The sequence below is a fragment of the Macaca mulatta genome, chromosome 1 (assembly GCF_049350105.2).
Source record: "Macaca mulatta isolate MMU2019108-1 chromosome 1, T2T-MMU8v2.0, whole genome shotgun sequence".
NCBI classification, from domain to species: domain Eukaryota; kingdom Metazoa; phylum Chordata; class Mammalia; order Primates; family Cercopithecidae; genus Macaca; species Macaca mulatta.
The window spans coordinates 195,817,714-195,842,237 of NC_133406.1; the positions used below are offsets into that span (position 1 = coordinate 195,817,714).

The window sequence follows — 24,524 nt, forward strand, 5'->3', positions numbered from 1 at the left end:
GGCAAGGCGGAGGGGCAAGGCCATGCAGCAGCCGGAAGGTGAGGTGGAGGCAGATCAGGAAAGCGGTCAGTTGAAGCAGAGAGAGGGCAACAGGGTCTGGGGAGCTTCTCAGGAGGTTTGTGGACCGAGGGAAAGGAGCCAGTTCCCAGAGCAACCTCCAAGGCAAAGGCTTCTGCAAGTTGGTGGTTGGCCTGACAGTCGAGAGGCATCTTTGGCCAGTCAGCCAGTGGGTCAGTTGCAGGAACTGCCCAGAAACGAAAGTGCTAGCAGCTAGTGAGGACACAATTTAAGCTGTTTGTTCTGTGAAGGTTGAACAGCCCCACTGAGCACAGGCCTTGAAGAGTGGCCACAGCCCTGGAATAGAGCACAGAGCCTCACCCAGAGGTGTGGGGAGGTTTGCAACTGCCCTTTCCCAGCCATAGCTTAGGACCCATGGTCTAGTTCGCACAGACCCTGGGCTCCAATCACCCACTCACCAGGAATGATCCCACCCCACCAACAATGCCTTCTCACATCCCACCCCACCTGGACAAAGGCCAGGAAATCATGTTCTGACCAAAAGATACAAAAAAAGAAACAAAAAAAAGGAAACGCCTATTGCAATTGAATTCACACCAACATGCCTAAAAAGCTCAAGAGAAGTGGGTAGTTGGCAGAGAACCTAGAGTAGGGGGTGCAACCAGCAGGCCCAAGGGAGGGAGGCTGGATTTGGGTCCAGCAGTGTTTGGGTCACCAAGGAGGGCCTTCTAGGTGGAGCAGAGAGAGCTCACCAGGTTAGAATAGTGCAAAGGGGGTCAGCCCTCTGTGCCACTTTCCAGCGGAGTAACCCTGGGCAAGTTAGCCAGCCTCACTAAGCCTCCTCATCTTCATCTTCCCAGGCCAGAGATCTAGCCTGTACCTCCCACCCCAGTACCCCTTCATCAGACACACGGAGCGCCACTGTCTGGACAGGCTGAACTGGTCTTCGGGTCCATAATTTCTCATACGCCATTCCCTCTGCCTAGAACACTTTCCCACATTCCCTTGACGTGACTCCGTATCACCCTTCGAGGTGAATTGGATCGGATGCCATCTCCTCCAGGAGAGGTAATGTCGTGCCTCCTGTGAGTTCCCACTGCCCCTGAGTGTCTATGCCCGTCTGTTTCCCCGTCCCTCTCCCTAAGCCCGGAGGCTTACTGCGGGTAAGGACTGCGGGACAGGACCTTAACCCCTGAGACAAACACCAGCTCCGCAAAGGACTCGGCACCCACGGGGTGCGGGTCCCAGGAGGACCAGCAGACAGGAGAATAGGAGAGCAAAGGAGACCAGTGATCCACGGGTCCCCGGGGTCCCGCCCCGAGGACCCAGCCCCGGTGGCGCGGGACAGCCCGGAGCCAGCTGTGATTTGCATACCCATGGTGCACCACAAAAAGATACACTCACGATGCTTGCACTCCCTCCGTGCGGGCGTTTCTGCACTATTTTAGGGCATGATGCCTCTTACAGCATCTTTATGCATAAACTACACGCAGGGAGTGTGTACCACGCAAGCACCCAACAACCATAACTGGGTTAAGTGTTAGTTCTCCCCGCGAGGTTCGAAGCTATACTTGCTAGTATACTCTAGTTTCCCTTCAAATCGTACAAATCTTTCGCCTTTTACTAAAGATTTCCGTGGAGAGAAACAGTTATGAGTCTTTAAAAAATTTTTTGAGGTCTCGTGTTTTGCGAGGCTAAATTGTGAGTGTAGAAAGTTAGATTATTGTTATCAATTTAATAGAATCTCGTTTTTATGACATATCCGAAAGATTACTCGCGTGTGGTAGTGCACGTCTGTAACCTTAGTTGCTCAAGAAGCTACTGCAGGCCGGGCGCGGTGGCTCAAGCCTGTAATCCCAGCACTTTGGGAGGCCGAGACGGGCGGATCACGAGTTCAGGAGATCAAGACCATCCTGGCTAACACGGTGAAACCCCGTCTCTACTAAAATACAAAAAAAATTAGCCGGGGGAGGTGGCGGCGCCTGTACTCCCAGCTACTCGGAAGGCTGAGGCAGGAGAATGGCGTGAACCCGGGAGGCGGGGCTTGCAGTGAGCTGAGATCCGGCCATTGCACTCCAGCCTGGGCAACAGAGCTAGACTCCGTCTCAAAAAAAAAAAAAAAAAAAGAAGCTACTGCAGTAGAGTCTCTTGAATCCCGGAACGGAGGTTGCGGTGATCTGAGATCGCACCACTTGCACTCCAGCCAGGGCGACAGAGACTCCGTCTCAAATAAAAGGAAAAAAACAAGTTTGTGTGACACCTGGTTTTGAGCTGCATTTGGGGTTTATTGGCTTCTGCAGTGTGTAGTAAGACTGGCTTCTTTTATTTCTCGCGTTTTTGTTGCATTTCGTTGCAGATTTAAGAGATAAACAGTGGAAGGCACTTTCAAGTCGTCGGGTCATTAATTAAGCCTTAGTGTGGCTAGAGGTTCAGGAACGGTATATCTCGCCAACCAAACTCCTTGTTCTATCCCCAGAGATAGGAGCTGGTTTGGTGAGACTCTTCCAGACTGATTTTTTTTTCCCCAACTCGACTGCGAATCCAAACACAGTCTATGTGGTGAAGATACAAGGTTCCTTCTTCTACAAAGCTTTTTTTTGTGTGTGTGTGAGATAGAGTCTCTGTCACCCAGGCTGGAGTGCAGTGGCACAATCTCGGCTTACTACAACCTCCGCCTCCTGGATTCAAGCGATTCTCCTGCCTCAGCCTCCCGAGTACCTGGGACTACAAGCGTGCACCACCACACCCAACTAATTTTTGTATTTTTAGTAGAGACGGTGTTTCACCATTTTGGCCAGGCTAGTCTCAAACTCCTGACCTCAGGTAATCCGCCCACCTCGACCTTCCAAAGTGTTGAGATTACAGGCATAAACCAACGCGCCCGGCCCCTATGGAGCTTTTCTAATGGAACCAAACACAAAACAAATTGAATAAATAACATAAATCCCAGATGAATAATATCTCAGTGAGAAGTGCCCTGTAGAAAGAGAATTTTAATAGAATGGTCTACCTCCTTCCTATTCCCTCTCCATAAGGGAGCTCATCTACTTCCATGGCTTTAAGTAAATGCCATCTGATAGCTAGTGACCCCCTAGTTTACAGCCATCAGCTGGTCCTGTTGACTCCCTTCCATCAGCTGGTCCTCTTCAAAGCGTATGTTTCATCCAACCATATTTTACCACCTCCACTGCTGCCATCCTGGTACAAGATCTCTTGCTGGATAATTGCAATAGCCCCTAACCGTTCTCCCTAGACCACTCTTCTACCTCGCTCTTGCCCTTCTCTATCCCAGTCCTCCACATAACAGCCAAACTTTTTTTTTTTTTTTTTTCTCTGACAGGGTCTTGCTGGAGTGCAGTGGCATAATATCAGTTCACTGCAACCTCCACCTCCCAGATTCAAGCAATTCTCCCACCTCAGCCTCCCAAGTAGCTGGGACTGCAGGCGCATGCCACCACACTGGCTAATTTTTGTATTTTTTGTAGAGACGGGATTTCGCCATGTTGCCCAAGCTGGTATCGAACTCCCAGACTCAAGTGATTCGCCCACCTCACCCTCCCAAAGTGCTGGGATTACAGGCAGGAGCTACCATGCCCAGCCCAAATTATTCTTTTAAAGTAAATCTGATCACACATCACTGTCCTGCACAAAACCCTCCAATGCCTTTCCCCATGACACATGACTCCCTGCAGATCTCTCGTCAAATGTTATCTCATCAGAGGTCTACAATCACTGCCCTGTACAAAATAGTCCCACTCCCACCACATAGCTATTTTTTTAACCAAAACAGGTGCTTTTCTTCATAGCACAAACTACTCCCTGAATAGATCATACATTACTTGTTTACTGCATGTTTCTCCTCTTAGAATGTTAGCTCCATGAGGCAAAGACTTGACTTGTTCTCTGATGTATTTATTCCATGACCCTAAATCAATGTCTAGTGTGTGGGCACTCAGTGAATAGTTGGGGAACAAATGAATGAATATGTTTCTAAACACACATACAGAATTTAATCTGTAACACTACAATTCTAAGTATTTTATAAAATTAATTTCATCTTCCTAAAAACTCCACTAAATAGGTTCCATTACCTCCATTTTATAAATAAGGAAACTGAGGCAAAGAAAGGTTAATCACAAAGACAATATGTGGCGGAGCTGGGATTCATAGGCAAGCATTCTGGCTCCAGGAGACACGCTCTTAATCCCTATGCTACCTTTTTTCTTTTAACAAGAGGAATCATGCTGTAATTGGTCTATTCTGTGCTTTTTTTCACCAAACATCATGGATTTTTAAAATATTATAGGAATATACCATAGTTAATATTACCAGTCCTCTGGTAATGGACATATAGATGATTTTCAATTTCTACTATCCAACCAATGCTGTCATGACATGGTACTACTAAGCACATTTTCTGTCTTGAGAGATAATGCTAAATAACTGTTTTTAATCCCTGTGCAATATATATACACACACACGTGTGTGTGTGTATATATATATATATTTTTTTTTTGAGTGTGTGTGTGTGTGTATATATATATATATATATATATATTTTTTTTTTTTTTAGACAGAGTCTCACTCTGTTGCCCAGGCTGAGTGCACTGGCACAATCTCAGCTCACTGCAACCTCCGCCTCCCAGATTCAAGCAATTCTCGTGCCTCAGCCTCCCAAGTAGCTGGAATTACAGGCATGTGCCACTACACCTGGCTAGTTTTTTGTATTTTAGAGACAGGGTTTTGCCATGTTGCCCAGACTGATCCCAAACTCCTGAGCTCAGGCGATCCACCCACCTCAGCCTCCCAAAGTTCTAGGATTACAGGTGCCAGCCACAGTGCCTGGCCTCCTCCTGTACAGCATATTTTCATATGAAGTCCCTGAGACAGAAATCTAACTTTATTTTCTTCTAAATAGTCAACTGTCTCTCATTTTAGATTGATAGTATCTTGCTTTGCAGCACCTTTAAAACTCTTTATGGAATAAAGTGGCATTTAAATGAGGAAATAGGCCAGGTGTGGTGGTGCTTCATGTAATCCCAGCACTTTGGGAGGACAGAGTGGGACGACTGCTTGAGCCCAGGAGTTTGAGACCAGCCTGGACAACATAGGGAGACCTCATCTCTACAAAAAGAAAAAAAAAGTTAGCCGAATGTGATCAAACATGCCCGTAGTCCCAGCTGTTAGGCAGGCTGAAGTGGGAGGATCGCTTGAGCCGGGGAGGCTGAGGCTGCAGTGAGCTGAGATCGCACCACTGCACTCTAGCCTGGGTGAGAATAAGGTTGTGTCATAAATAAATAAATAAATAAATAAATAAATAAATAAATAAAGTCATTTACTTAACATTTACATAACACTGATTATCTGACAGAGACTGAGGAAGCAAAAACCAGTAAGACACCACTCCTGGCCCCAGGGATCTTTCTTGAGGGAGATTCACATCCTCGGGAAAACAAGATGTATGGTGAATGAAGGAGGTGGCAGAGGGGTCTGCAGTAACTGAGTAAGTATGGAGCTAGAGGACTAATACCTCCAGGATAAGTGAATTTATGCAAAGATCGTATTTGAGAGAAGAGGTGAGGAACCACTCACTAGTAGTTTTGAGTGCCCTGAAAGTGAAATAGATTGAATTTTGTCCTGGAGGTCAATGGGATGTTCCAGGACTTAAGTCCCATAGGACTGACAAAGACCGGTCTGGTTGCACTGTGGGAAATGGACTGAGGGGGCGCTGGAGTGAAGGCAGGAAGGCTGTGAGATGTGTCAGACAGGACAGGTTGAACCTGGGGCTGTGAGAACTGAACCAACTGGAAAGGTCTCCTACAAGGTAAAAGAGACTTAAGGCAGGTGTGAGGAAGAGGGATAAGGCAAGGATGAGATCCAGATTTCTGGCACGGAAATGAGAAACACGATAAGGGAAAGCTGGGGAGATCAATTTCACACTGAGCCTGTGGTGTCTGAGGGGCATTCAGGGAGCGATCTCCAGGGGGGCAGGAATGTAATGAAAGAAGGAGCTGAAGCCGGGCGCGGTGGCTCACACCTGTAATCCTAGCACTTTGGGAGGCTGAGGCCAGCGGATCACATGAAGTCAGGAGTTCCAGACCAGCTGGCCAACATGGTGAAACTAAAAATACAAAAATCAGCGGGGCGTGGTGGTGCATGTCTGTAATCCCAGCTACTCAGGAGGCTGAGGCACAAGAATCGCTTGAATCAGGGAGGCAGAGGTTGAAGTGAGCCGAAATCGCACCACTACACTCCAGCATCGGCAACAGAGCAAGACTATCTCAAAAAAAGAAAAAGAAAAAAGAAAGAAAGAGAGAGCGAGCGAGAAAGAAAAAGAAAGAAAAAAAAGACAGAGAAAGGAAAGAAAGAAAGGAAAGAAAGAAAGAGAAAGAAAGGAAAGAAAGGAAGGAAGGAAGGAAGGAAGGAAGGAAGGAAGGAAGGAAGGAAGAAAGAAAGAAAGAAAGAAAGAAAGAAAGAAAGAAAGAAAGAAAGAAAGAAAGAAAGAAGAAAGAAAGAAAGAAAAGAGTTGAGCTGAACAGATAGATATGTGGGAGTCATCAGAATAGACTAGTAGACGACAATGCCCCCAGGGGCAGGGCGTAGAGTGAGGGCGTGGAGCGACGGAAATCCTCGTTTTCGAGTTTCGCCCCCGCAGGGAGGTCCAGCCCAAGCCCTGCCCGACCCAGCCCCGACCCACCTCGCCCACTCGGGTTTGACCCCGCACAAGAGGCTGCACGTGGCAGACAACGGTTCTTCCGGCGCCCGGCTTACTGGGCACGCTGGGAACGGAAGCCCGCTCCGAACGCCGAGCACTTCGGGAGCTGTAGTTTGGGGCAGGCTCAACTGGGCGGGTCCAAGGCTCCCCGTGAGTCCCGACGTTGGATCATTTAAAGGACAGGTCCAGAAAGCGGTGATGCTCCCGGGGCAGGGTGCCTCTCCGGCGGCGACACGGGGCGCCCCGGGCCTCATCCCCTCTCCGCAGGGCATGGCATTTCCACGCCTCCACAATCTGCTCCGCCTGCAGAGCAAGGCCAGTCAGTGCGCAGTCCCGCGGTGGCCCCTCGCCCCGAGGACCGTGGCCGGGCCGCTCCTGCCCCCTCCCAGCGCCCTGTACCCCCTGCTGAGTGAAGCTGGGCCGGTTCCCCGCGTCCGCACCGGGATAAGTGGTTCCTGCCGGTTCTGCTCTTCCAGGGCGCTCAGCTCCGCCGGGGCCAGCAAGGCTAGTCTCAGCTCTTTCACCACCGGGGCCGCCACCTCGGCCACTGGCCTCTCCAGCACCGCCTGCGAACGCCAGCCCTGAGTCAGGCACTTGTCCTGCCACCCGCTCGCTGGGCTTGTGGCCCGCACCTCTTTCCGTGCCCTTGCGCTCCCCCAGCCCCACTCACCGCGCCCACGCGCGCCCAGCTCCGGGCCGCGCGGACCAGCTCAGCCTCGTCCACGCAGAGCTTGTCGCTGCGGAGCAGGGGCAGCAGCGCGGCCGCTGACAGCTCCAGGAAGCCTTGGGACCTGAGGGCCTCCTGCAAGCCGGCAAATGGGTCAGGGAGGAGCAGAATGCGGTGCGTGGGGTGAGGAGTATGAAGGGAGCAGTACCTGGCTGTGGGCCTCTATGAAAGCCACGCAGCGCTCCTGCAGCGGCCCCAGGCCAAAGGTTACGGCCACCTGCGAGCACAATGAGGGAGATCAGGTTGGAGACTGGAGAGGCCGTGTAGCCCAACCTGCTCACTGGGACCCACCACTGCAAGCCTGACCCTAGCCCTAGCTGGGGAGGCTGACAGGGCCCTCGGCCTTCCAGGAAACTGGACCCAGTGAAAGCCTGGTACACACACACACACACACACATACACATACGTGGACTCACTGTACAACCTGCTCTTCCCTACAGGAGACCACGCCATGGCCTTCAAACCCCACCTGGGGCCTAGGCTTGGCTTTTTTTTTTTTTTTTTTTTTTTAGACAGAGTCTCCCTCTGTCGCCCAGGCTGGAGTGTGGGTGCGATCTCGGCTCACTGCAACCTCTGCCTCCCGGGTTCAAGCAATTCTCCTGCCTCAGGCTCCAGAGTAGCTGGGAGCATGCCACCACACCCAGCTAATTTTTTGTATATTTAATAGAGATGGGAGTTTCACCGTTTTAGCCAGGATGGTCTCAATCTTCTGACCTCTTGATCCGCCCGCCTCGGCCTCCCAAAGTGCTGGGATTACAGGTGTGAGCCATCGTGCCTGACCCAACTTGGCTTCTAAAGTCTACAGCCACCCTTCCCCCTACCTCAAGTCCAGCTGAGAACCATTCCCCAGCGCTGATAGAGAGAAGACCAGCAAAGACCTCCAGCCCCTTCAACACCTGCTCCTGCACCTGACCCTGCTGATATACCCAGGATCCCACATATCTAGGCACAGAATTCATCTTGTAAACCTCCTTGGAGCACCGCCACCACCACCATGTACCCAAGTTATTTCAAGGCCAGACACAGCAGGCCCAGGCTCCCAGCACCTGGGAGCCCATTTCCACACACACAGCCAGACTCCTCCCATGCCTGTCCAGCAGCACCCACCTGCAGGGCCTCACAAACCAACTCCACATCCAGCACCTTCAGCACAAACTGCAGGCACAGCTGGGAACAGAAATGAATGTGGGTTGTGTGGCGGTGTCCCTGCTCCAAGACACTAGTTCCACCCCAGAAGCAGTGAGCAGGCTTGGATTGGTGAGTCACCCAGCAGCCCCAGACCCCATCCTGACCTCCCAGGCCAAGGGAGGCAGGGAATTGCTAGAGCCTGAGAGAGCGGGCTCACAGGAACTGGAGACTAGCAAAACCAAGCCCAGCCACCCACCTTCTAGCACATTTGCCACTAAGCAAGACCAGATAAAAGCCATGCAAAATTCTCTCCTTCTTTCAGGATGCTTATCTTCCTCCACTTGTTCCCTTCCTAACTCAAGGATACTTCTGTTTTTAGCAGAAACTTGAATTTCATCCGTGACATCTCTCATCTCTTGACTGCTACACTCGCCTCCTGAATGGACTAGCAAGTCCTCTCCACCTCTTCCAATCCCTTCTCCCCTGAGCTTCCAGTTCTTCACTCCCTTATCGGAAACCTTCAGTGAATCTCCACTGCCCTCTGCTTAAAAGAAGTCCAAAAGCTTGAGGGCCCTACATGAATCAGGCCCTGGCGTCCTCTGCAGTCTCATCTTGCCCTCTCCTCACAGTCCAGACACAGACACACCAAATGTCTCACTGGCTCCTTTGGTGCCTCTGTGACTAGAATGCCATCTTCCCACTTCCCCTAGGAACAAAATCCTATTTGTTCTACCAGATCCAACACATATGTTTCCTCCTCCAGGAAGTCTTCTCCTCTCCCTAGTGGTGGGACTGGAGAGGTCCCCCATACAGTCTTGGCACCATTCACGCCTCTCTGTCACTTTCTTTTTTTTTTTTTTTTTTTGAGAGCAACTCTCGATCTGTCACCCAGGCTGGAATGCAGTCATGCGATCTCAGCTTACTGCAACCTCTGCCTCCCAGGTTCAAGCGATTCTTGTGCCTCAGCCTCCCAAGTAGCTGGAATTACAGGTGTATGCCACCACACCTGGCTAATTTTTGTGCCTTTAGTAGAGACGGGGTGTCACCATGTTGCCCAGGCTGGTCTGGAGCTTCTGGGCTCAAGCGATCCACCCGTTTCAGCCTCCCAAAGTGCTGGGATTACAGGCATGAGCCACCGCACCCGGCCTCTATCACACTTCTTATGCCACCCAGATAAGAGTTTTCATGTGTCTGTCTCCTCTCCCTCTCTGGAGAACAGGGATCAAGGCTGACATCTTTGTATCTACAGCACTAGCCATAATCACCCCCTCTTGGCCACAGCACACACAGGGCAGGCATGCATGGATCCTTTTGCACACAGGCACACATACATGCCCTACTTACACGGGAGAGACATACATACTTCTCTCTGTGTGGGCACACGTTCCTCTCCAGGCCAGAGTGTGTGTGAGGCAGGGCGGGTAGTGAGCCAGTGAGAAGCAAGGGAAATGAGACATGGACCTGGCACACAAACCCACCTCTCTCAGTTCCTCCAGCCCATATTCCACAGCCGCTGTCAGCACTTCTAGCACCTGTAGAGTGGGTGGTGGGGGGAGTGGAAGGGAGTTTCCCCTGCCCTATGCCCACAGTGTAATGGGCAAACTCTTGCCTCTGGCACCCCCCGCCTCTCCCACCCAGTACCCTGGTCAGCGGGCTCACAGAGTGACGCTGAAGCTTGACACTGTTGGTATATAGGAACTCCAGCACTGCCAGGAAGGCCTCAGTTGGCACAGTGCTTAGCACCACAGGACTAGGCACCCCGGGGCCTGGCTCTGTGCCCAGAAGTCGCTGGAAGAAGTTGCATCTACAGGCCAACAAGCACCGATGGGCAAATACCTCCTGCCGTTCTTGACCGACCACGAAGCAAACATCACTGTGGGAGAGAGGCAGAGAGCCAGCGGAGAGGAGGCCAGCACCTGGAGTGCAACTTGGGCTGTGCCTTTGCCCACTCTGGGTCTTAGTTTCCTATCCAGAATGTAAGAGACAGGGCTTGGTCCCTCCAGCAGAAGGTCTGGGACCCAAAGCCCTGAGTTCTAGTCCCAGCGCCACCTGGTGACTTCCTGTCTTTGAATCTCAGGTTTCTCACCCATGAAATGGGACAATAATCCTAAACCTCAGGTCGCAGAGGAGGTGACTATGCTTGATTACTGAGGGGCATCTGGACGAACAGAAGCACGGTTGATCCCACCTTTCCCTCTCCTCCCCAGCCTGAGTCTTGGGGGAAGGGAAGCTTCTTTTGGCTCCTCCTCCACCAGCTGCAAACTCAGCTTTTTTCAGCCCTCCTCCAGACAGGCGGGTGTGGGGGTGTGGGGCACAGAGTGCGCACTGACTGCAAACAGACACAGCAGTGATGCACCATCATGAGCCAGACCACAGTTTCCATCTTCATGATCACTTCCGGCCCCAGCTCTGGGCCTCTAAACAAGGCAGGGGATAGGAGGCAGATGAGGCTGGAGCCTCCTAGAGCCTCTTAGTCCCAGGTCCAAAGCCTGGGGCGTTCACATTACCCAGACCAGACTGTGACCCCAAAGAAGCAGGGTGATGGAAGTCACCACCCTTTGGGGAAGAGCTCAGATCTGAGACCATGAGGACAGAGAGCTTCATTCTAGCTCTCCTGAGCAGCCCGGCCTCCTGTAAACTCTACCCCTGGTTTCAGACACCACTGGCATCCTGGCCAGCAGGGAGCAGCCAGCACTCCCGAGGCTTCCTGTCAGGGACTCGAAGCCTCAATCCCTCGAGCTCTGTTCTTCCTGTGAAGCCTCAGTTCCCAGAACAGGTCATCTGTTCCTTTTCTTCAAGCAGGGAGGCCTCAACACCAAGCTGAGTGAGTGGAGGGAGGAGGGGGATCATGACCCACCATCTCTCAGGATCCCAGGGGCCGAGAATCATTCTCTTCTGCCAGGAGCTCAAAGTCCAAAGAAGGAAGGGCTTTGCCTGAGCTCACACAGCAGCTCCAGGCTCTAGCCCCCAGGACCCTGCCAGCCTTGCCTCTGGCCCTCAGGGTCTCACAGACACTGAGTGACCAGCAGCCATGTTCCACATTTGACCTCCCCACAGCGTGAGTTCACCAGGGAGGACGGCCAAGTTCTAATTCCCAGCCTCTTCTCACCAGGGCCTCCTTAGAGTCCTGGGGCCCTCAGAGCCAGCTAAGGAAAACCCGCAGGCAGGGCCCACCCCTCACCTGTATCGTGGGTTGTTGACGAGGCTTCGAAGTGCTGCGGAAAAAGGTTCAGCTTTCCCATGCACGACCAGTCCCAGGGGCTCCATGGGTGAGAAGGGGTGGGGGTGGAGGAGGGAGCCTAGGAGGCCTGGCCAGGTCCTAGAGCTGGTGAGGCTAGCAAGGCCCGAGAGGGAGAAGCAGGGACTTGGGAGGCCTGTTTGCTGAGAAGCTGAAGTTTAGGAGTGGAGCAGGAGGGGCCCAAACTACTGAAGGCATCAGGGGCCAGAGGCTCAGGGACAGGAACAGACACAGGGAGGGGACCGGGAGAAGCTGAGGCTGGAGTGGCCTATGGTCCTGGGAAGAGGCTGGCTGGCTGGCGGCGGCGAAAGAGGCCCTGGCTGGGAGTCTGCCCAGGCAGCCGCCGAGTGGGAAGCCTGTGGGTTTCCATGGAAACTGGAGCGGGCCTGAGAAGAGACTCCACCCATCTCCCAGGCAGGCCCAGGGAAAACTTCAGCCCTTAGAGGGGCACTAAGCGCCGTATGAGGGTCTTAGCCCCCGAAGCCGAGCCTGCCCTAGGTTCAGAGTTCAAACTCCTTACCCTCATAACCCTTCCCTCCTCCACAGGCACACAGGGTCAGGATCTGCTTAGCCAGGCCTGGGAATCCCCCACTCAACAGGGAAAATCCTCGCCCCCATAGATGGGTCAGGGCCCAGACCTGGCTTGTTTGGGAGGGGACAGTCCCGTCCCCGCCAGAGGGGGAGTCACATGAGTTGTCAGCTCTGGCAGAGGTGTCACAGCCTCTGGGGAAATCTAGGTACTAGGGCACACAAGAGGTGTAGCCAGCTAGGGACAAGCCCCAGGACACTTGGGTCAGCAAGGGTCACGAGGCTGGACTCGGTGTTCACCGCCGAGTCACTGCCACTTTGTAAGGCCTGGTTCCTACCAGCTGAGCCAATGGACCTCCCCTCCCCCGCACATAGCCCTGAACTGAGGAAGTCATCCAAGCCCCACCCTAACTGTGCGCCGGGAGCGGAAATGTTTGTCCTTGTCGAGGCTGACTGACGGGGAGACAACAGAGCCATGACGTGTTCCTTCCTGTGGGCCCAGACCCTGGATTCCTGAGCCACCGCCCCCGCAGCCTCAAGATCTCCCCCTATCCTAGGCCTCTGTGACTTGTTCATAATGGCCAGTCTCCACAAGGGGAGAAAACGGGCCCTGGCTCAAGCGCCCTGGGGTAGGACGAAGCCTTTCTGACCACAGCCTCCCTCTACATCTGCCCCTCTGTCGCCTGCGCTTAGGAAGTTTGCCACTGAGCTGCAAGACCCTGTCGGCCGCTCTCCCTGATGACCCCACGCGCAGCACATGCTCACAGTTAACAGGGCTCTCAGGTTAAGCCAGAGCCGGACTGGAGGGAGGGATCCTTGGAGGGAGGAGTGTTTGCTCCAGCAACCCATGGCAACTCCACAACACAGGTCCTTCCCCTCCCACTTGCCCTTCAGGCCAGTGGGGCTAGGGCTGTGGAGCCTGACAGAACTCAGAAGCCAAAGCCTGCAGGTGACTCAGGTGCCTGAGGGAGTTTCAGGAGCAGAGGGCAGCCATCCCAGAACTGATTCTGGAGGAAGTGGGATCAGATGCCAAAGGCAGAAGGTGGAAGGGGCTTCACAAGTCGTCTGCCCTCAGCCTGGGCCAGGTGTAGGGGAGACCTTTGTGCCAGCCACCCTAGAGTAGATCTGGGTGGAAGATGACTGGATTCAACACCCCCAGGGCTGGAAGGATCTGTGGGGTTGAAAGAGGTGATCTGTCAGTCTTTCCTGGTTAGGGGTTGGAGGCACTGCCTCCATAGTCCAGGCTGAGAAGTAGGGTGGAAGGGAGAACTGGCAGTCTCTAAGACTCTGAGCGTACCTGGCTAACCTCCATAGTGCCCAGAGAAGGAGCTCAGCAGGCAGGGACTAGCCCAGGATCCCAGTCCCAGCAGCCTCCTGTCCCTTGCTCATGTGTCTAACAACCTTTAACCTTCTCAGCACCTAGGAACCCAGGCAGCCTGGGACTATCTGATCCACTTGTTCTAAAACACAGGTAAGAAGGGAGTAGAAGGTAAAAACCCTTGACATCACTGAGCAGGAGGCTGGGGTGGGTAGACAGATGCCCAAGGAAGGCCACCCTGAGTGTGGGTCCTCTAGCCAGCAGGTCCATGGCCAGCAGGCCTCTGCCGCCGGGACGCCAGGAGGAGGAGAATGCCAAAGACTACGGGCCGAAACCCTCACCAGTGCGGCCCCGAGGCCGCCTGCCCAGCATTGATGAGGCGCGACCGGCAGGTCCAGGTCCTGGCCCGGCCTCCCGCCGGGGCTCCATGCTGGGCGTGGCCACGTCCTTCTCCCGTCGCAACTCGCTAGCCGGGCCAGGCGCGGGTCCTGGGGGTCGGCGGCCATCCCTGGGCCCGGTGCCCCCTCTGGGCTCACGGGTCAGCTTCTCAGGGTTGCCTCTGGCGCCCGCCCGTCAGGTGGCGCCCTCCTACCGCACGGAGCCGGTGCCCGGGGAGCGCTGGGAGGCTGCGCGCGCACAGCGTGCCCTGGAGGCGGCACTGTCCGCAGGGCTGCGCGACGCGTGCTACTCCAGCGACGAGGCCGCGAGGCTGGTGCAGGAGCTCTGCGAGCAGGTGCACGTTCGCCTGCGCGAGCTTAGCCCGCCGCGGTACAAGCTGGTGTGCAGCGTGGTGCTGGGGCCGCGAGCGGGCCAGGGCATTCACGTGGTCAGCCGCGCACTCTGGGACGTGGCGCGCGATGGGCTGGCCTCGGTCTCTTATACCAACACCTCGCTCTTCGCGGTGGCCACGGTCCACGGGCTCTACTGCGAGTGAGGGGGAGTCCAATTCTGCAAAATTGTTTATTATCCTAGGAGGAGGCCCCCCTGGGGCTCACATCCCAATAAATAAGTGTCTGACAATAAATAAAAGTGGTCCATAAATAACGCCCCCTAGCTGGGAGCTAAGGCTCAGGCTTATCTTGGAGAGGGGGTAGGAGCCAGCGAAGACAAGCCGCCCCCAACTCCAGTAAAGCTGGTCCCTGATTCCCTGGGGGATTCGGCCCAAAGCCCCCAGTGAGGCACCAAAGGAATGGGGAGGGCCACAAAGGCAAGGGCCAGAGCCTTACAGGCACAGGCCTCAGGCCTCAGGGCTTGGGTCCTAGGCTGGGCTGCGGTCCCGGAGCAGGCGCAGAGCATAGCGGAGTCGCTGCCGCAGGTCTGGAGAGCAGCCCAGCTGCCGAAGGTGGGAAGCGAGGTAAGTACAAGCACTACGATTTCGGGCTACAAAAGTCACAAGGAGGGGCTCCCAGCCACTGAGAATCAGCTTGGTGTGATCCCCGTAGAAGTTCACCTGCACACAGGAGCATGACAGTGGTCAGGACCTAGGCTCCAGACCCAGCTTCCTCCCCAGCACCCTGGGCCTCCCAGACCTTCCCCGAAACTCCTGGATAGGCTCTTACCTGGACCGTGCCATCACTAAACAGCATGAGGAGAGCCTGGTCCGTCTTGACCCACTGCAGCAGCAAGGGTGGAGCAGGTACCTCTACCTCTTCCACACTGGGCAGATCTCCACCCTGGGAGCAGGATCGGAGCAGGTCACTGATCCAGCGTGAGACAGCCCCCTCCCCATTAGTGTATGTCTTATCCTCTAGCTTGGAGCACCCCCACCACCACCAAGGGGGAATCAGAGAGCTCAGGATGGGTTAGTTTTCAATGTACCACAGCCCCAGCGCTCACACCTTCATGAGGTGCTGCTCCATGTAGGAGGTGAAGTACCGCAGGATACTCAGCTGAGGCTGCAGGGCCCGGGGCACAGCACCCACGGAGAAGGAGAAGTGCTTTGTGCTGGTGGGGTTGTAGTGCACAGTCCTAGAATGGGGAGGCAGAGGTCAGAGGGAGCCCTACACCGATGCCCCTCCCCTGAGAAACCCAGACCCCTGAGCCCAGGAGCACGCAGGAGGGTGCGGCCCTGCTGGGTTAGTGGCCTGAATACAAGGCACCCCATAACCGCACTTACTTTCTGTTGGCTGACAGGGCCATATGTGTGCCATCGTTGAAGAGCACAGCCACACGGCGGCTGGACAGTTGATACCCAAAGCCGAACTTATTGGAGTAGTCAACCCACTTGCTGACCCACACCAGAGGCTCTGGCTGGGCCAGCGGGGCCGGGTTCTGTTCCGCTGTCATGGGAACGGAGGGAGTCAGGACCTGCTCCTGGCTGCCAGGAGCAGAACTCCCAGCCACAGAACTCCCACGACAGCAGCATGTACCAGACCCCAGCCTTACCTGGGGGCATGAAGGCCACACAGTTTCTCAGCGCACAGAGGGCTGACTCCACTACTGTGGCCACAGTCAGACCTTCTTCAAATCCTGAAGGAGACAGGGCACGGAGATTTAGGAATTAGCACCCCAGGACCCAGGCCAGGCCCCTCTGCCCACTCCTTCCCTCTGGTCCCTGATCTCAGCTCCAGCAACCTCTGGCACCTCTCATCCTCCCTGGCTCCTCACCATCTCCACTGCTTGCCAGTGTCCCACGGGGTGAGCTGTCCTCAGGTGCTGTCTCTACTAGGCTGACAGGGGCTGGGCCAGAAGCTGCTGGAGCCTGGAGGGTTGGGCAGGGAAAGGGAGTGAGACAGGCCCCAAAATCCAAACCCTTGAGTCCATGGCCCGGCCCTGCCCTGCCTCCCAGGGCACCCCAGGTCAGCCCCGCCAGGCTGGTGACACACAGCCAATTAGGCCACCACGAGGTTGGATGCTTCAGCAGCCTTTTATCCTGGGCTTCCCTCAGCTGCTAGGGTGGGGGTGAGTCAGGGGAACAGTGTCCACGTGAGCACCTCACCTCTGGCCTGGCATCCTGATGGCCAACCGACGTGCGCATGAGGCCGCTTACCAAACAGGAGACCTCGTCCCTCTCCTGGGCATGATTCTTACCTGGAGGTGAAGGATGATACCATCCTCAGTATCCTGCCCAGCCCCTCCACTTCCCACAGGGATGACACAGAGATTGGCCTCCCCAAGTGCCTGTACTGCACATGCTCTCCCCAGGAGTTACCAGGCACCCACACTCACACACCCGAGACGAATGGGACAAGCTGCTCTGCTGCTCTGCCCCCTCAACCCACTGACACCCCAGACTCACTCTTGTTCTTCTTTCTGCCAAAGAGGCTCTTGGTAACTTTGGCAAACAGACTCCTAGCCGGGTTGGGGGGTGTCAGGTCTGGGACTGTCACGCAGCTGCTGATAGGGAGTCGATCGGGGGTGTAGCCCTAGGGAGGGGAGCCGTGTGAACAGAGAAGAGGGGCTCCAGGGGCCCTGTCCCCTGCACTCTTTCAATCCCTGGGAATACGCAGATGGACTTAGAGGTCTGGGGAGCCACAGACCTTGGTAAAGAAGTCATGGCGCAAGATCTGGTCAATAGAGGGGCGGTCTCGGGGTGAGGCCCGAAGGATGGCAGCCAGGAGCTGCCGAGCAGGCAGTGAGAGGCTGGCAGGCAGCGTGTAGTGAACCTGCTTGATGCAGCGGTACGTCTCCTTCAGGTCAGCTGTCTCAAAGGGAGGGCTCCCGCAGAGCAGCGTGTACCTATAGGGCAGGGCCAAGGGGTCAGGAGTAAAGTGGAGGGGATACCCCACCCACACACCCACCACCTGTCTGCTGCCGAACCTGGACCCTGCGACTCACATGACACAGCCCAGTGACCACACATCCGCCTCGGGCCCATGGCCCTGTCTCAGTAGCACTTCTGGAGCCACATAGTTGGGGGTGCCACAGATGGTCCTGAAAGAGGGTGGGGAGGAGGAGAAAAGGCTGAGACCCAGCCCAGCAGCCCCCCCACCCCTTCCCCCACTGTGAGTCCAGACAAAGCAGCTGCCTGTCACCAAAGGCCAGAGAACTCCTGCTTGTCCTGGGACAATGGATGCCAGGGATGGCAGCTGAGTCCCCGCCCACCCGCCTGGCCCAGCTGCTCAGCTGCTCTTCATGACAGGGGGAGGGCCTGACCCCCAGCCCAGTCCCCTCCTCCAGGGTCAACACAGAGAGTCCACAGCTGATCCCTTCCCCCTTCCTCACTCCTGTCTCTCAGACAGTCATCAGGCTGTCACCTCCCATGGTTTGTGCCACACACACACCAACACCAGCTGTCACAACCCCCATAAACACTTATCTGCCACATATGCTGTCTGTGTCACACACACAAAGTACGATGGCCACAGCAGGGTCTTCTTACACCCAGTGTCATATCCTACCATTCCCACACTCTCAGTCTGTCTCTCACACACAAACACACACACACGCTGCCTGTAACCTTCCCCTATCCACACGAAGGGTAAGTCATATGCCTCCAAGAATCTGTACACCCCTATCTGTCTCAGGGACTCAGGGTCACCTACCCTATCTGTGTCACACACCTATAGGATTCTACCCCTCTCCACTGGTCCCGGTAACACAGGCTGCCACCTCCACCTTCACACATGCATAAACAGCCCCTCATCCCTTCCCATTTATCTCATGCACACATCAAGCAGTCACCTTGCCTCCCACATACATATGCACTGTCTGTCACGCATGTCATCTGTATCACACACAGGCTCCTTTCTTCAAAACTCACTTCTTCCTCTGCTCCGGAGGCTCCAACCGGGCTGCCAGCCCAAAATCCCCCACCTTCAGTTCCATGTTCTCAGTGATGAAAAAATTTCCTAGATGGGGAAAGAGAGGTGTGTCAGATTCTTTCCTTCCTTCCTCCCTCCCTCCCCAACCTCCCATCCTCCAGGCTCAGGAGTCTCACCCAACTTGAGGTCCCGGTGCAAGATGCCGCGCTGGTGCAAGTACTTGAGGCCGGAAAGAATCTGCCGCAGGTAGTAGCGCACTTCTGGCTCCAACAGGGTGTGCCGGGCCTTCCAGATGTGGGCCAGGGACTGCAAAGAGCCACTGCCTCAGCCCCTGGTGAGCCCTCCCTCCCCCTTCCCCTCCATCTGTGCTCCCAGAGGAAGAAACAAGGCCCGAGCTTTGGGTCTTAAGACTCTCTTCTCTCCTTCACCCTCATCCCTGCGGGTATCACCATCTTTCACCTTTCGACTGCAGAGCTCCAGGAAAATGTAGATGTTGTCAGCGTCCTCAAAGTGGTGCGAAAAACGCACGATGTGGCGGTGCTGCAGGTCTCGGTGCAGCTCAATCTCATTTAGGATCTGCGATGAGGGCGCAGGGTCGTCATCCTTCCATGGTTCCCATGCCACCGTCCCCACCCCACCCCTCGCCCGCTGAGCCTGGACCTACCTTCTCGCGCTGATGCGGCTTGGCGACGCGGCTCTGCGGGATGACTTTGACAGCGTAGGCGCTGCCAGTCTCTGTGTCAGTGGCCTCGTAGCAGCGGGCGAAGCCCCCCTGTGAAGAGGGGGCGTCAGGCTGGGTGTTCCAGGGGGGCCGACTCTGGCCCGCGGGCGTCCCCGCGTTGGGGGTCAAGTGGCCACGCCCGGCTTGGTGCCAGAAATGAGGCCGGCCGAGACCCCCACCTCCACCATCACCACCCCGCGGACGTCCCCCGGCCCACCTTGCCCAACAAGCGGCCTTTGAAGTAGGTGCGGCCACTGCGCGGGTCCGTGATGAGGCGCCCGGGGTCTGACGTCGGTAGCCCGGCCAGCATCTCCAGCTCAGGTCCGGGCAAGGCACTCGGAGGCGGCCCGGGCCCGGCCGGGGGAGCGGGCTCGGCGGCCGCACGCTGGAAGGGGCGCGGGGACAGGAAACCAGTGGCGGGCTCCATGCGGGCGGCGCGTCGCAGCGCGGGCCCGGCTTCTTCTCGGTTCCGCCCGGCCCCGGCCGCGCGTGGCGCTGCCTGTATTTGCTACGCTGCGCTCGCGCCCGGGGGAGCCCAGCGTTTTTATCAATGAACGCCTGCCCCCTCCCCGGCGTCTCGTCACCAAGAGTCCCGCCCCCTTCCTGGCAGCGAGTCGAGGAGAGGCCCCTCCCATGCCCGGCCTTACATCACCCAGAAGCTCCTCCCCCCCCCAACGCACTGCCAGGCCCCGCCTCCTGGCTGCGCCCCGGGGCGCAGCCCGGCAGCTAGTCACCATGCAGGTGCGACCAGGCCGCCGGGGCCAGCTGATCCCTGTCCGCTTCTCACCCCTCCTTGGCCACTGCGAGTCCCGCTCATGGGGGCCTCTTTCTTTCCCCATCCTTCGGGGCGTGTGCTGAAGTCCGAGTGGGGCCCGGGCATCTGGGGGCGTCCCCCAGCAACTAGATAGATCAGCGTTCCAGCCAGCAGCTGAGAGGCAGGGGCGGCGCTCGCTTTTCCCCAGGCGTGTCACCCGACACTCCCCTTTCAGTGTGCCGGACCGCGTGTGTCCCTCCCCCTCGCCCGGGGCCCGGCCCAGTGCTGCCCTCTTTAGGGCCTGGAAGGAAGGCACAGTCTCGCGCCTGGCTTGCCTGGCCTGAGGGCTGCCTTGCCAGGTTTAGGAGTCCAGTCAAGCAGAGACTGGACCCTTTTACCATGCTCCAGGCCACATCTTCCGCTACCCACTTCTACACTCTTGAGGGGCAGATTTCGGGTTCCTGCGGGGTCCCCAATTCCCTTCCTCTGAAAATACCCGCGGGCCTGGGTCAGCAGCCAGAAGGCCAGAAAGTGAATGGGAATTGGATTTTCTTTTTTCTTTTTTTTTTTTTTTTTGAGACGGAGTCTCACTGTGTCGCCCAGGTTGGAGTGCAGTGGCGCAATCTCCGCTCACTGCAAGCTCTGCCGCCTCCCAGGTTCACACCATTCTCCTGGCTCAGCCACCCTAGAAGCTGGGACTACAGGGTGCCCGCCACCACGCCCGGCTAATTTTTTTTGTATTTTTAGTATAGTAGAGATGGGGTTTCATCGTGTTTGCCAGGATGATCTCGATCTCCTGACCTCGTGATCCGCCCGCCTCGGCCTCCCAAAGTGCTGGGATTACAGGCGTGAGCCACCGCGCCCGGCCCTTTTTTTTTTTTTTTTTTTTTTTTTTTTTTTTTTTTTTTTTTTTTGAGACAGAGTTTCGCTCTTGTTGCCCAGGCTGGAGTGCAATGGCGCGATCTTGACTCACCCCAAACTCTGCCTTCCAAGTTCAAGCGATTCTCCTGCCTCAGCCTCCCAAGCAGCTGGGATTACAGGCGTGCGCCATCACACCCGGCTAATTTTGTATTTTTTTTTTTTTAAGTAGAGATAGGGTTTCTCCACGTTGGTCAGACTGATCTGGAACTCCCAGACTCAGGTGATCTGCCCACTTCAGCCTCCCAAAGTGTTGGGATTACAGGCGTGAGCCACCGCGCCTGGCCGGGAATTGGATTTTCTCAAATGCTAGACACGGGCAATTGGGCAGCTAGTCTCTGGACCATGTGGACCCCTAGACCCCTGCGCAATGCCCGAGACAGAGGCCCAAGACCACAGGTCTCCTAGCCTTGTCTCTCACCTCTCTGCCCACCCTCTGCACCAGCCAATCAATTACCATGCCATTCCTCAAAAGATTTATTGAGAGCATCTGCTAAGTGCTGGACACTATCTCAAATAAAACTAATCAAGCTTGCAGCCCTCATTTAGTTTACATTCTGCTTGATGGAAACAGACAATAGGCAAGCAGATAAAGAAGGTGATTGCAGGCTGTGAAAAGTGCTATGGAGGAAGAATAAACAGAAGAGCAAACAAAGAGCCTACTTTAGAAAGAGTAGCCAGGAAAGTCAACAAATATTTGCTGAGTACCTGATTCCTGTCAATTTTATCTCCCAGATAGCTCTGATATCTATCCCCTTGGCTCTATCTTCCCCTCACACCCTGGCCTGGGCCACAGTCTCTCTTGTCAGGATGATTGCCACAGCTCCTTGCTGCTCTCCTGGCCTTTGGTCTCATGCCCATTTCATCCCCCTCCATATGCTGTTAGAGGGATCCCACCCAATCCCTCATCAGACCCATGAGAGCCAACTTCTCCAACCTTGTCCTTCATGACCACTGAAGGGAGACCCAGGACAGCCTCAGATGTGGAGAAACACTAGTAGCCAAAATGACTGAGGGCGAGTGGGGGATAGGGATGGGCAGGAAGACCCTAAGTGTCTGCTCAAGTGTCTGGTCTTTATCCTTACAGGTCAGCAATCTTCCAGGGGGAGATGGTGGTGGGGCTAGAAAGGACAAATCCCCAGGGTAAATGGATCTGAGGCATTTAGAGAGTCAAAGGGCATATTCAATTTTGCAATGTTATTTATTTTGTTTTGTTTTGTTTGTTTTTTGAGACGGAGTCTTGCTCTGTTGCCCAGGCTGGAGTGCAGTGACGCAATCTCTGCTCACTGCAACCTCTGCCTCTCGGGTTCCCTCCGCCTCTCGGGTTCAAGGGATTCTCCTGCCCCAGCCTCCAGAGTAGCCTGGATTACAGGCTCGTGCCACCATGTCCAGCTAATTTTTGTATTTTTTAGTAGAGACAGGGTTTCACCATATTGGCCAGGCTGGTCTTGAACTCCTGACCTTGTGATCCATCCACCTCGGCCCTCCCAAAGTGCTGGGATTACAGGTGTGAGCCACTCTGCCTGGCCCAAAATTCAAATATATATATATATATATATATATATATATTTTTTTTTTTTTTTTTTTGAGACAGAGTCTCAAAAAAGCGATTCAAGAATTGCTTGAACCCAGGAGAGGGAGGTTGCAGTAAGCTGAGATCGCAACACTACATTCCAGTCTGGCAACAGAGGGAGACTCTGTCTAAAATAATAATAATAATAATAATAATAATAATAATAATAAAATAAATAAATTCGGGGGCCGTGCAGTGGTGGCTCATGCCTGTAATCCCAGCACTTTGGGAGGCTGAGACAGGCAGATCACTTGAGTACAGGAGTTTGAGACCAGCCTGGGAAACACAGTAAAACCCCGTTCTCTACTAAAAAAAAAAAAAAAAATACAAAAATTGGGCCAGTCACAGTGGCTCACACCTGTAATCCCAGCACTTTGGGAGGCAGGCAGATCACCTGAGGCCAGGAGTTCGAAACCAGCCTGACCAACATGGTGAAACCCTATCTCTACTAATAATACAAAAATTAGCCTGGTGTGGTGGCACCCACCTATAATCCCAGCTACTCTGGAGGCTGAGGCAGGAGAATCGCTTGAACCTGGAAGGTGGAGGTTGTAGTGAGCCAATATCGTGCCATTGCCCTCCAGCTTGGGTGACAAAGTGAGACTCTATCTCAAAAAAAAAAAAAAAAAAAAGGCCGGGCGCGGTGGCTCAAGCCTGTAATCCCAGCACTTTGGGAGGCCGAGACGGGCGGATCACGAGGTCAGGAGATCGAAACCATCCTGGCTAACACGGTGAAACCCCGTCTCTATTAAGAAATACAAAAAACGCCGGGCGCGGTGGCTCACGCCTGTAATCCCAGCACTTTGGGAGGCCGAGGCGGGCGGATCACAAGGTCAGGAGATCGAGACCACGGTGAAACCCCGTCTCTACTAAAAATACAAAAAATTAGCCGGGCGCGGTTGTGGGCGCCTGTAGTCCCAGCTACTCGGGAGGCTGAGGCAGGAGAATGGCGTGAACCCGGGAGGCGGAGCTTGCAGTGAGCCGAGATCGCGCCACTGCACTCCAGCCTGGGCGACAGAGCGAGACTCCGTCTCAAAAAAAAAAAAAAAAAAAAAAGAAATACAAAAAACTAGCCGGGCGAGGTGGCGGGCGCCTGTAGTCCCAGCTACTGGGGAGGCTGAGGCCGGAGAATGGCATGAACCCGGGAGGCGGAGCTTGCAGTGAGCTGAGATCCGGCCACTGCACTCTAGCCTGGGCGATAGAGCGAGACTCCGTCTCAAAAAAAAAAAAAAAAAAAAAAAGTTAGCCAGGCATGGCGGCAGGCGCCTGTAATCCCAGCTACTCTGGAGGCTGAGGCAGGAGAATCGCTTGAACCCAGGAGGCAGCATGCCACTGCACTCCAGCCTGAGTGTGACAGAGTGAGACTCCGTCTTAAAAAAAAAAATACAAAATTTATCGGGGCCTAGTGGCTCACGCCTGTAGTCCCAGTTACTCGGGAGGCTGAGGCATAAGACTCACTTGAACCCAGGAGATGGAGGTTGCATTGAGCTGAGATCACACCACTGCATGCCAGCCTGGGTGACAGATGGAGATTCTGTCTCCAAAACAAAACAAAAATTAGCTGGGGTGTGGTGGTGCACACCTGTAATCCCAGCGACTTGGGAGGCTGAGGTGGGAGAATCCCTTGAGCCCTGGAGGTCTAGGCTACAGTGAGTCATGATCATGCTGCTACACTCCAGCCTGGGCAACAGAGAGCTTGTCTCAAATATATATATAGGGCTGGGTGCGGTGGCTCATGCCTGTAATCCCAGTACTGGGAGGCTGAGGTGGGCAGATCACCTGAGGTCAGGAATTCGAGACCAGCCTGACCAACGTGGTGAAACCCTGTCTCTACTAAAATACAAAAATTAGCCAGGCATGATGGCAGGTGCCTGTAATCCCAGCTACTCGGGAGGCTGAGACAGGAGAATTGCTTGGACTCGGGAGACGGTGGTTGCAGTGAGCCGAGATCGCGCCACTGCACTCCAGCCTGGGTGGCTGAGCGAGACTCTGTCTCAAAAAAAAAAAAAAAGGAAAAGAAAAAGAAAAAGAAAAAGAAAAAAATATATATATATAAAAATGAATTTTGGAAGGGGGCACAGTTCTGCCCATAACGGCCTCTTAATTATATCACCAAGTCTAGCAAGATCTAACACACTCTGTTTTTTTTGTTTTTTGACACAAGGTTTCACTCTGAGGCCCAG

General features: G+C 54.7%; 3 protein-coding genes and 1 non-coding gene across 15 annotated transcripts; 2 read left to right on the top strand and 2 right to left on the bottom strand.

The window, feature by feature from the left end:
• The first annotated feature begins 1,597 nt into the window (after window positions 1–1,597).
• LOC114674769 (U5 spliceosomal RNA) lies at window positions 1,598–1,714 on the top strand. Its single transcript, XR_003725873.2, has one exon. It is a non-coding gene; the product is annotated as a U5 spliceosomal RNA (small nuclear RNA).
• A 3,628-nt stretch (window positions 1,715–5,342) lies between these two features.
• On the bottom strand, window positions 5,343–12,183 carry BTBD19 (BTB domain containing 19). 6 transcript variants are annotated; one of them, XM_028834371.2, is made up of 8 exons: window positions 11,770–12,183; window positions 10,248–10,461; window positions 10,067–10,120; window positions 8,568–8,627; window positions 7,609–7,677; window positions 7,404–7,535; window positions 7,174–7,299; window positions 5,343–7,036 (listed from the first exon to the last, which is right to left on the bottom strand). In XM_028834371.2, the coding sequence occupies exons 1-8, from the start codon at window positions 11,853–11,855 to the stop codon at window positions 6,902–6,904; spliced, it is 876 nt and encodes a 291-aa protein (XP_028690204.1). In that variant the 5' UTR covers window positions 11,856–12,183; the 3' UTR covers window positions 5,343–6,901. The 6 variants fall into 6 exon arrangements, with proteins under 6 accessions (XP_028690204.1, XP_077815764.1, XP_028690211.1 ...); XM_077959638.1 differs by lacking the exon at window positions 10,067–10,120 and adding an exon at window positions 9,933–10,049 and having other exon boundaries at window positions 11,770–12,148; XM_028834378.2 differs by lacking the exon at window positions 8,568–8,627 and having other exon boundaries at window positions 11,770–12,148.
• Window positions 12,184–12,798: 615 nt separating this feature from the next.
• DYNLT4 (dynein light chain Tctex-type 4) lies at window positions 12,799–14,701 on the top strand. 6 transcript variants are annotated; one of them, XM_077959702.1, is made up of 3 exons: window positions 12,799–12,983; window positions 13,771–13,825; window positions 13,934–14,701. In XM_077959702.1, exons 1-3 carry the CDS (start codon window positions 12,932–12,934, stop codon window positions 14,604–14,606), a joined length of 780 nt encoding a protein of 259 aa, XP_077815828.1. In that variant the 5' UTR covers window positions 12,799–12,931; the 3' UTR covers window positions 14,607–14,701. The 6 variants fall into 6 exon arrangements, with proteins under 6 accessions (XP_077815828.1, XP_077815852.1, XP_014993592.3 ...); XM_077959726.1 differs by lacking the exon at window positions 12,799–12,983 and adding an exon at window positions 13,132–13,303; XM_015138106.3 differs by lacking the exon at window positions 12,799–12,983 and adding an exon at window positions 13,226–13,303 and having other exon boundaries at window positions 13,930–14,701.
• Window positions 14,619–20,090, bottom strand: PLK3 (polo like kinase 3). Of its 2 annotated transcripts, XM_077958948.1 has the most exons (16): window positions 19,884–20,090; window positions 19,314–19,481; window positions 19,040–19,147; window positions 18,835–18,951; window positions 18,552–18,681; window positions 18,375–18,462; window positions 17,450–17,545; window positions 17,152–17,350; window positions 16,911–17,037; window positions 16,611–16,702; window positions 16,280–16,373; window positions 16,058–16,141; window positions 15,789–15,951; window positions 15,511–15,640; window positions 15,232–15,345; window positions 14,619–15,122 (listed from the first exon to the last, which is right to left on the bottom strand). In XM_077958948.1, exons 1-16 carry the CDS (start codon window positions 19,974–19,976, stop codon window positions 14,931–14,933), a joined length of 1,995 nt encoding a protein of 664 aa, XP_077815074.1. In that variant the 5' UTR covers window positions 19,977–20,090; the 3' UTR covers window positions 14,619–14,930. The 2 variants fall into 2 exon arrangements, with proteins under 2 accessions (XP_077815074.1, XP_001099497.2); XM_001099497.5 differs by lacking the exon at window positions 19,884–20,090 and having other exon boundaries at window positions 19,314–19,616.
• Between the last annotated feature and the right edge of the window lie 4,434 nt (window positions 20,091–24,524).